The sequence below is a fragment of the Tupaia chinensis genome, unplaced genomic scaffold, assembly GCF_000334495.1.
Source record: "Tupaia chinensis unplaced genomic scaffold, TupChi_1.0 Scaffold000628_1, whole genome shotgun sequence".
Lineage (NCBI taxonomy): Eukaryota > Metazoa > Chordata > Mammalia > Scandentia > Tupaiidae > Tupaia > Tupaia belangeri.
In genome coordinates this window covers 1,487,004-1,498,179 of record NW_006160148.1, presented here as the reverse complement: position 1 = coordinate 1,498,179, position 11,176 = coordinate 1,487,004, and the positions used below count along the sequence as shown (strand labels likewise).

Below are 11,176 nucleotides of genomic sequence, written 5' to 3'. Positions count from 1 at the left end.
CATCTCACTTCCCAACGGGGCAGGGATTGGTTCCAAGTTACTGAGGCTGTCAGGAAGAGGCGGGGCTTATAGGAGCTCGTTTGTGAGTTTCCGCCGGGCGGCCCCTGGCGGACGGAAGTGCTTGCTGTTGTTGCCGGAAGTGGGGAGAGAGGGGGGCTGTGATGGCGGCTGCGACCGAGGCAGAGAAGGTGAGTGTCACCGGCCCTACCTAGGCGATTTTATTGTGGGAATTCGAGGAGAGGCAGGGACCCGAGGTGGAGCCGGCAATTCGAGGAGAGGCAGGGACCAGAGTTGGAGGCGCATCCCGGGTGCTGGCAGGGGGCGCGGACATTGGGAGGGCCCTGGCTCGGCCCTTCGGGACGGACGGCTATCGGCCTGGGCTGTCCGGGAAGAAGCGGAGCCGCCCTGCCGCCCCTGCCTGAAGCCAGTCCTTTCCGCCGCAGGTGCTGGTGGACGGCGCGGAGGAGGGGCCCCTCACGGCAGCGGAGGAGCTAGCTGCCCAGAAGCGCGAACAGAGGCTGCGCAAATTCCGGGAGCTGCACCTGAAGCGGGTGAGTAACCTGGAGGCCCGCCCAGACCTGTCACCCGGCCAGGCCTGTGCGTCTGTACAGGACAGGGAAGCCGAAACACGCTCCTGAACAGATCGCCGCAGGTGGATCTCCGTGATGACAGTGCTGGCTCATGCTTCTTTTTTTTTGGAGAGGTTTTTCACTACTGTAGGGCGCATGCGCTCGCCAGACAGAGAGACAGAAAGCGAGAAATCACCCCCCAAGGGGGGATGGTCAAGCCGCAGTCCCTTCTCCTCCATTCTTCTCTCGGGATCTTGGGCACACATGCACACGTGCCCGGTGTGAGGTTAAGCCACCGGGTCCGGGACGTGAACCGCAGTCGACTACGTGGGAGTCCAGCGACATAGCCATTACGCTAACTGCTGGGTCCCTTCTGGCTCATGCTTCTTAACCCTGACACATTGGGATCGTTTTGGGAAGTTTCGGAGAAACACCTGCTCAGTCCGGCCCCTCTCCCATGTGATTGTATTTACCTGGGCTAGGACTGAGAGTGTACTAACTGCCTCCCCGCCCTAGGGTTCTAGCCGTCTTTATTTTATATGGCGAAATATGTTGAGCTTGAGACTGAAGAAACTGGGCGGTGCCAATAATAGAGTTGGTTTCCTTTTCATTTAAAAAATAATCAAACCTCTGAAAGTCTGCAACGTGGTGGTTCAACCAGTTGATGGTGAATCAAAAAATAAATTTTTTTTTAAAGATTTTGCCATGGGGCATGAAGGACTAGAGAGTTTGCTTGAGAGGAGACAGAGAGAGACAGTGAAAGAAAAAGTGAGAAATCACTCCCTGGGAGGATGGCCACCCTGCAGTCCCTTCCTCCTGGGATTTTGAACGGAGAATGGAAGAAAAGGGATTGTGGCGTGGCCATCCCCTCCTGGGGGGGGATTTCTTACTTTCTGTCTCTCTGTCTGGCGAGCACACGTGCCCTATAGCAAAAACCTCTCAAAAAAGAAAAAAGAAAAAAAGACTCAGAGTTTTGCTGTAAAGTAGAGGACACAGCTGTCCAGCCAGAAATTGTTCTGTGGAAAGCGTGGTGCCAGAGGTAGGAGCACAGTGCCCTGGAAGTGTGGAGGACAAGAGATTAGTGCAGTTTGGGGCTCCCAGTACATAAAAACTATTCTCTGAAAGATGAGTATGATATTATCAGACACATCAGCGAGTAGGAGGAAGAGCTATATAAGCAGTAGGAACAAATGCCAAAAAGAATTTGTATTAGGGATAAGAGTCCAGCAAACTGCTGGCTGGAGTTGGAGTTGAGAAAGAGAGACAGCCTTAGGCCATTTTAGCTTGAAGTGCCTGACTGACAGCGAGGCAATGCTTCCACGTCACCCAACCTCTCTGACTACCGTAGTGACACCATGGGGATGGCCACGTGTCCTTCTCTGGCCAACATGAAGTACATTAGTCTCACTGCATTACTCCTGCCTCCTGTATAAAAGTTTAAACTAATTCTAGAGTGCCTTTTTTTAAAAAAAAAATTATTGGGGCGGCAGGTGATGTGGTGGTTAAGGACACTGGACTCCCACATGGCCAACTGCGGTTCGAGTCCCAGACCTGGCGGCTTGCTTTCTCACTTTCTGTCTCTCTCTCTCTGTGTCCCTCTCAGGTCAAATTTAAATAAATAAATAAGTAAATAAACAAAGTATTATTATTATTTTTCTATAGGGTACATGTGCTCACCAGAGAGAGAGAGAAAGAGAGAAAGCAAGCTACTAGGTGGGGACTCGAGCCATTAGGTCCAGGACTTGAACCATGGTTGGCCAAGTGGGGGTCCGGCATCTCAACCACCATGTCATCGCTTTCTGACGGTGTCCAGTCATAGCTTTAGATCCTCCCCCAGTCACCTGATACAAACCCAAATTCTGTAACTAGTCCCTCCTAACACCCTCTTACTGAAATGCCCATGGTTTGGTCTCTCTTTTAACATAGGAAGCTCATGTTGGTTTGACTACAGTTGTATTTCTGGTCTCATAACTTGAGGGCATTCCCAGAACCAGGAGTGTATGAGGGTAGCAGTTAAGATGAGTTATCCCTCTTTGCCCAGAAACAACTACAGTCATGCTAAATTTGTACCTAGAAGAACTGTGTAAAGGGCACATGTCTGGAAATTAGGAGACAAGGCTTCTTAGACTAACTGGCACCAGCCTGAGACCTAAGAAATGTCGAACATAGGGACCAACAGTTAGCATAATGGCTGTGTCACTGGACTCCCAAGCAGTCGACCGTGGTTCGTGTCCTGGACCCAGTGGCTTAAAACTCATGCCTGGCGCGTGTGCGTGCGCGCCCAAGATCCTGAGAGGAGAATGGAGAAGGGATTATGGCGTGGCCATCCCCCCTGGGGGGTGATTTCTCACTTTCTGTCTCTCTGTCTCTCTCTGTCTTTCTGGTGAGTGCACACGCCCCATAGCAAAAACCTCTCAAAAAAGAAAAACAAACAAAATAGAGGCCCCCCCCCAAAAAAAAATCAAACTTAAATTTTTGTTATGATGATGTACTGGGGCCAGCAGGTGGCGTGGTGCTTAGGGTGCTGATTTCCACATGGCCAACCGTGGCTTGAGTCCCGGAACTGGTGTCTTGAAAAATCATACTGGGCGCATATGCTTGTGTGCCCAAAATCCTGGGAGGAGAATGGAAGAGAAGGGATTGCAGGGTGGCCATCCCCCTGGGTGCGATTTCTCACTTTGCCTCTTACTGTCTCTCCTGCAAGCACGTGCGCCCTGTACATTGTTTTAGGCAGTTATGTTTATTTTAAGATAGACTGTTTATTAGTACTTCAAATAGAAAGTCCCCTTCATTTGTCATAATGTGAACTGTTAACATAGTTAAAAAAGAAGGGGGACTTGGAAAGGGTCAGAGATGCTAAGTGGGGTGTTAGCCCTCAACCCCAAATTGAGGGTTTTCATTGAATTAATCAGGATTAAAAGAGAATTGAGGAGCCAGAAGTGGTGTGATGGTTAAGGCACTGGATTCCCATAGGCCTGACTGCGGTTGGAGTCCCAGGCCTGGTGACTTGCTTTCTTACTTTCTCTCTCTCTCTTTTCGTCTCTCAAATGAAATAATAATAAAGTTAAATAAAAAGAATTCTTCGAAAAGAAAAGAAAATCACGCTGGGCATGTGTGTTTATATGCCCAAAATCCTGAGAGGAAACGGAGCAGAAGGGGTTGGTGGCCATCCCCCTGGGGTGATTTGTTACTTTCCCTCCCTCTGTCTCTCTCTCTGGTGAGCACACGTGCTCTATGGCAAAAACCTTAAAAAAATAAAAAAGAAAAGAAAAAGAACTGGAAGTAGAATATTTTTCATATCATGTGGTTTTAATATAACTTAATGCCGTTTAATTTAAGTCTCAGTTGCCATTGTAGTATGGCTCTCCAATGTCAGGAAACCTTGTTCTGTTCCATCCTAGAGGGACCACACAGCTAAACAAAAGCAAAACTGGTGTTAACCCCTAGGGCTCTGGAGCAGTGGACTAGTTCAGTCCCACACATTTTTCTTGACTATATACAAATGGAGACTTTATTAGGTTATCTCCTTGCTTAAAATTCTTTGATGAGAAGCCAGCAGGTAGCATAGTGGTTAAAGCACTGGATTCCCATGTGGCCAACTATGGTTTGAGTCCTGGACCAGGCAGCTTTAAACTCATACTGGGCGCCTGTGTGCATGTGCCCAGAATCCCAGGAGAGAATAGAGGAGAAAGGATTGCAGCATGCCCTCCTCCCTAGGAGGTGATTTCTCACTTTCAGTCTCTCTGTCTCTTTCTGTCTCTGCAGCAAGCACACAATGCCCTATAGCAAAAGCTCTAAAAACCACAAAAACCCCATAAGAAAAAGCCACAAAAAAAAAAAAAAAAAAAAGCATTTGATGGTTCTCTGTTGCTTTTAGGATAGAATGGGATCAGCATGGCAATGTGGTAATATGTGGAGAAGGTAGGATTTATTTTTATGTTTCAGCTGATGTACTTTTTGTGTTATGGTTTTAGAATGAAGCTCGTAAATTAAATCACCAGGAAGTTGTAGAAGAAGATAAAAGACTTAAGTTACCTGCAAATTGGGAAGCCAAAAAAGCTCGTTTGGAATGGGAACTACAGGAAGAAGAAAAGAAAAAGGTTAGCAACTACCATCATCTTCCTAAGTGATATATTCAGCTATTCTCTTGTGTTAAGACAGGAGAACAGGGCGGTCGAGTACCCTGGCTCTGAACCAAGTCACCAGAAGTTCAATGTCAGGTCTGTTCATCTCAGCCTGCAACACTTTGGGCGTTGTTATTTAACCTCTCTGTACTTCGTTTTCTCAGCCGTAAAATGAGGACTAGAATAATAATGAGAGAATTAGGAAGTAAATGAATGAATGCATGTATGTAAAGCAGGGTCTGACACCTAATAAACACTTGGTAAGTATCATATGCTCACTTCTTTTTTTTTTTTTTTTTTTTGAGAAATTTTCACTGTAGGGCGTGTGCGCTCGCCAGACAGACAGAGAGAGACATAGAGACAGAAAGCGAGAAATCACCCCCCGGGGGGATGGTCACACCGCAATCCCTTCTCCTCCATTCTCCTCTCGGGATCTTGGGCACGCACGCACACGCGCCCGGCGTGAGTTTTAAGCCACCGGGTCCGGGACACGAACCGCGGTCGACTACGTGGGAGTCCAGCGACATAGCCATTACGCTAACTGCTGGTTCCCATATGTCCACTTCTTTATGGCCACAGCAGATTCTAGTTTCTCCACATGTTAATGATCATTTTTAAGGGCTTGACACCTTTATTGGAATAGATCAAATAATGGTGTCATATTGTAGATATCTGGATATCCTTTTTTTTTTTTCTTTTTAGGAATGTGCAGCTAGAGGGGAAGACTATGAGAAAGTGAAGCTGCTAGAGATCAGTGCTGAAGATGCCGAGAGATGGGAGAGGAAGAAGAAGAGGAAAAACCCTGACCTAGGTTTTTCAGGTAAAATTGACCTTTAAGGCCCTGTTAGACAGGTATTGTCTTCTTTGTGTCTGTTTCTTTGTTTGTTTCTTTTTTTAAAAAAAAGTATTTAATTCAATTTGTTGTTATCTTTTAATTTGAACAGAGGGAGACAGAGAGAGCGAAAGGGAAAGTGAGGAAGCAAGCTGCCAGGTCTGGAACTCAAACCGAGCACACACACACACACACACACACACACACACAGAGAGAGAGAGAGAGAGAGAGAGAGAAAGTGAGAAAGCAAGCTGCCAAATCCAAGACTCAAACCGTGGTCAGCCATGTGGGAGTCCAGCACCTTAAACACAACACCACCTGCTGGTCGCTTCTTTTATTTTTTTAAGAATGATTTATTTAATTGTATTTATTATTATTATTATTTTTTGCTCTTTTAAAAAAGAATTAATTAATTTAAATTTGACCAGAGAGGGACAGAGTGAGAGAGAGGGAAGGTGAGAGCGCAAGCCCCCAGGTCTGGGACATGAACCGTGGGTGGCCATGTGGGAATCCAGTGCACTTAACCACCATGCCGCCTGCTGGCCCTTATTTTTACCTTTTTTTTTGGAGAGATTTTCACTGTAGGGCGCGTGCGCTCACCAGACAGACAGAGAGAGACATAGAGACAGAAAGCGAGAAATCAACCCCCAGGGGGGATGGTCATGCCGCAATCCCTTCTCCTCCATTCTCCTCTCGGGATCTTGGGCACGCATGCACACGCGCCCGGCGTGAGTTTTAAGCCACCGGGTCCGGGACACGAACCGCGGTCGACTACGTGGGAGTCCAGCGACATAGCCATTACGCTAACTGCTCGTTCCTGACCTTTTTTTTTAATCAGTAAGAGACAGAGAGAGAGGGAAAGTGAGAAAGCAAGCTGCCAGGTCCAGGGCTTGGCCATGTGCAAGTCCAGCACCTTAACCACCTTAAGCCCCCTTTGCTTCTGGTTTTAAGACAGGTGTGCCCTTGTGCTTTCTTCATGGACTAATCTCTAACAAGCCTAAACCCAGGAAAAATACCAGTATATCTTATGGGGCGAAAGTGAAAAAGGCTGCATTTCAGTCAGCGGGGTTCTTTTATTCTTTTTGGCAAAACTGATCAGAGTCTGTTTATCAACAATTTCTGGATAGAGGCTGTGCTTAGGTTAATGTCTGGTGCATATGTGTCTCAATAATAATTTTGACTTTCTCTGCATAGTAACGTCCCAACAAGGAAATACATTATCCCTTTTCCTCATTTTATTTTTAGATTATGCTGCTGCCCAGTTACGCCAATATCATCGGTTGACCAAACAGATCAAACCTGACATGGAAATGTATGAGAGACTGAGAGAAAAACAGTAAGTTGACAGGTTCATTGAGCATCTTTTTCTCATCTTGGTGCATTATAAATGTATTTGTGTGTGTATGTGTATACGTCCATATAACTTACATACATAAATACAAACACACTTTAATGGTCAGGTGTAGGTTATCAACAGCTAAGGTATAGGTTATCAAGAATGGTCTTTTGTAAAAAAAAAAACAAAAAAACAAAAAACTCTTTCTCTACTTTTCTTTTTTTGGAGAGGTTTTTGCTATAGGGCACATGTGCTTACCAGAAAGATGGAGAGAGACAGAGGGACAGAAAGCGAGAAATCACCCCCTGGGGGGATGGCCATGCTGCAATCCCTTCTTCTCCATTCTCCTCTCGGGATCTTGGGCACACACGCATACGCGCCTGGCGTGAGTTTAAGCCACCGGGTCTGGGACTCAAACCGAGGTTGACTACATGGGAGTCCAGCGACGTAGCCATTATGCCAACTGCTGGTCCTTTTCTCCACTTTTCTACCCCATCAGGATTTGGGGCATGTACTTGCATGTGCCCAGTACCTGACATGCTTTTCAAACCACTGGGACTGGGACTTGAACTATGGGGTTGACCATATGGGAGCCAGCTCCATTAATCACTAGGCTACGGAACTGATCCAATGCTCTGTGTGTAGATAACACCATTTATTGTTTACTTCACAACAGCTAAGCTAATCACCTGGTTTTATTACTAGCTGGGCATTCTAAGACTGAATGACGCATGGGTAAGATCCAGGTTATTGTAGATATTTAGATACCATTTTAGGAGGCAGAGTGCTGGAGGGGGTGAACTATCTGTAAGGGACCAGACAGCAAATATTTTGAGCCTTTTGGTCATCGGATCTGTCACTCAGAGTGCTACGACAATGTGAGAGCCATAGCAGATACAGAAACAAATGCCCGTGGCTGTGTCCCAGGAAAACTGTTTCCACAAACAGGTGGTCAACTAGTTTCCTACCTCTGCTTTAGTGGAAAGAAAAATAGCCTGAGCTTAGACGCTCTCCTCCCGCATCTGTTCCGGACACTTGGTGACTTTTGAAGAGTCTGTTAACCTCTGGCCACTGTCTTGCTCCTCTGTGGAATAAAGGTGTCAGAGCAGGTGATTTCTTAGGTCCTTCTAAATATATAGATATTTATACACACACATATATAATACAGTTAACTTTATACACACATATATTTTAAATATATCCCACAGTAAATATATGTGTATATTTTGTCTCATCATGAATAGTAGTTTAGAGTTTTTTTAAAATTATTATTCAGTGAAGTTATAATCAAGGATACAAATGAAAAATATATGACAAATCAACAGTTAGCTTGAAATTATTGGGATGAGGGACCAGCAGTTAGTGTAATGGTTATATCACTGAATACCCATGTAGTTGACAACAGTTTGAGTCCCGGACCTGGTGGCTTAAACTCACACCGGGTGCAAGTGCATGTGTGCCCATGATCCTGAGAGGAGAACAGAGGAGAAGGGATTGTAGCGTGGCCATCCTCCCTGGGGGTGGTTTCTAGCTTTCTATCTCTCTGTCTTTCTGGCGAGCGCACGCGCCCTACAGCAAAAACCTCACCGCGCGCCCCCACAGCAAAAACCCCACCAAAAAAAAAAAAAAAAAAGAAAAAATTAAATTACGGGGATGATTAGAAATGTCATCATGCATACTTTAATCCTAATGAACATATATTATTAAACCAATTTGTGAAATAACCTGCACAATAGAATTTAATTTCATAATGAACAGTTTTTTTTCTTTTTTCTTTTTTTTAACATTTTTCTATCTGTTAAATGTTTTTATCCTTGTACCAAACATTCATCCTCCACCACCCACTCCACCATCCACCCTTCCCACTTATAGTCTATAGCATCCACATCCGTCCTCTCCACTATCACATCTTCAGCTCTCTCAGCTCTGCCATAAGGTGCAGACACTCAGTACAAGTTGAATGAGGGTATTCAATGTGTATCTTTCAAAGTCTTGCTCATTTCACTCAAGATTAAGTGTTCTGTCATCCATTTTGAATTAAACTATAGGCTCTCATTGTTTCTTATGGGTGAGTAATATTCCATAGTATATATATGTAGCACTGTTTTTCAACCCAGTTATTGGGTTTTGGACACTTAGATTGGTTCCATGTTTTAGCAATTGTAAATAATACTGCAGTAAACAGAAATGTGCAAATGTCTTTCTGATTGAGTGTTTTCCTGTCCTTTGGATAAATACCAAGAAGTGGGATTACTGGTCATATGGAAGTTCTGTTTGTAAATTTTTGAGAAATCTCCATGTTGTTTTCCACAGAGATTGAACTAATTTAATTTACATTCCTACCAATAGTATAAGAGAGTTCTCTTTTCATTGCAGCCTTGCCAACACTTGTCATTATTTATTTATTTATTTATTTTTGATCCTAGCTGTTTTGATTGGGGTTAAGTGGTATCTCATTGTAGTTTTAATTTGCATTTCCCTTACAACGAGACTTTAAATATTCTTTCATATGTCTTTTGGCCATTCGTAAGTCTTCCTTGGAGAGATGTCTATTCAGTTTATTCGCCCATTTTTAAATTGGATTATTCATTTTTTAATGGGCGAGCTGCTTGAGTTCTCTGTATATTCTAGATATCAATCCCTTGTCTAAGGAAGATTTTGCAAATATTTTCTCCCATTCCGAGGGTTGTCTTTTCACTATAGTTAATAGTTTTCTTTGCTGTGAGGAAAGCTTTTTAGCTTGTTGTAATCCTACTTATCTATTTTAGGGACCATTTCCTAAGAAATTGTCTACTCTAGTGTCTTCAAAAGTTTCTGCTAAGTTTTCTACTAGTAGTTTTGTAGTTAGAGACTTGATATTGAATCTTTGATCCATTTTGAGCTAGTTCTAGTAAACGGTGGGAGAGAGAGGTCTGGCTTCATTTTTCTGCAGATGGTTACCTAGTTTGTCCAACACTATTTGCTAAGAAGACTTTCTTTTCTCCACGGCATTGTCTTATGCCCTTTATCAAAGATCAGTTGACGTATGATTTCAGTTTTATTGCTGGATTCTCTATCCTGTTTCATTGGTCTGTGTATTTTTGTGCCGATATCATGTTGTTTCACTGCTTTGTGATACACTTTAAAAAGTCAGTTGTAACATGCCTCCTATTTTACTTTTTGGTACAGTGTTGCCTTGGCAATACAAGGTCTATTTTTGTTAATTTCAGACAAATTTTGTAATTGTTTTTTCTTTTTCTATGAAGACTGTCTCAAGTAATTGGATTGGAATTTTATTAAATATGTAAATTAATTTGGGTAAGCTGACATTTTGATTATTATTAATTTTTCCAATTCAAGAACACAGGATATCCTTCCACTTTTTGGTATCATACTGAATTTCTTTCTTTTTAATTTTTTTTCCCCTTAAGAGAGATTTTTGCTATAGAGTGCATGAGCTCACTGGAGAAACAGAGACAGAGAGATGGAAAGTGAGAAATCACCCCCCAGAAGGGATGGCCACACTGCAGTCCTTTCTCCTCCATTTTCCTCTTGGGATTTTAGGTATGCATGTACACATACCCAGTGTGAGCTTTAAGCCACCGAGTCTGGGACTCAAACCTTGGTCGACTGTGTGGGAGTTCATTGATGTTACCATTACATTATCTGCTGGTCCCTCATACTCAATTTCTTTTTTCAGTTTTTCAAGTTCTTTTTATAGAAGTCTTTCACCTCTTTGGTTGGATTTATTCCTAGGTGTCTTTGTTTTGTAGCTATTTTAAATGAGATTGCTTTCTTCAAGTCTGTTCATTGTTGATGTATTGGGTCATCAGAAATGTCTTGATGCATTTTTGCATAGAAAAGCAGAAAAATACATCATGACATTTCTGACCATCCAAAATTGAAATGCTATAGGTTTTTGTATATTGACTTTGTATCTTGCAACTTTACTGAATTCATTTATCACTTCTAAGTGTTTCATCATGGATTCCTGGATTTTCTAGGTATGTAACCTATCTTCAAATAGGGACTATTTAGCTTCTTCTTTTCTTGTCTGAATGCCTTTTATTTTGTTCTCTTGTCTGATTGCGTTGGCTAGCGCTTCCAGCACTGTATTAAAAGGGAGTGGTGAGAATGGACAGCCTTGTCTTGTTCCAGTTCTTAATGGGACAGCTTTTAGCTTTCCCCATTCAGTATGAGGTTTGCAGTAGGTCTGTCATATATGACTTTTATTATGTTGAAGAATGTCCCTTCTTTTTTTATAATAATAATTTGTTTATTTAATTCTGTTTGTTGTTAATATTTTTTAATTTGACCAGAGAGAGAGAGAAAGAGA

At 43.2% G+C, this 11,176-nt stretch overlaps 1 protein-coding gene across 2 annotated transcripts in view; it reads left to right on the top strand.

Moving 5' to 3' along the window:
• The first annotated feature begins 81 nt into the window (after window positions 1-81).
• Window positions 82-11,176, top strand: part of SYF2 (SYF2 pre-mRNA splicing factor) — an 18,917-nt gene continuing 7,822 nt past the window's right edge. For both annotated transcript variants that reach the window (XM_014591987.2, XM_006159403.3), the window contains exons 1-5: window positions 82-188; window positions 444-551; window positions 4,544-4,669; window positions 5,396-5,513; window positions 6,771-6,861. In XM_014591987.2, coding sequence (XP_014447473.1) covers window positions 162-188; window positions 444-551; window positions 4,544-4,669; window positions 5,396-5,513; window positions 6,771-6,861 — 470 coding nt within the window. In that variant the 5' untranslated portion in view covers window positions 82-161. The remainder of the gene's footprint in view (window positions 189-443; window positions 552-4,543; window positions 4,670-5,395; window positions 5,514-6,770; window positions 6,862-11,176) is intronic.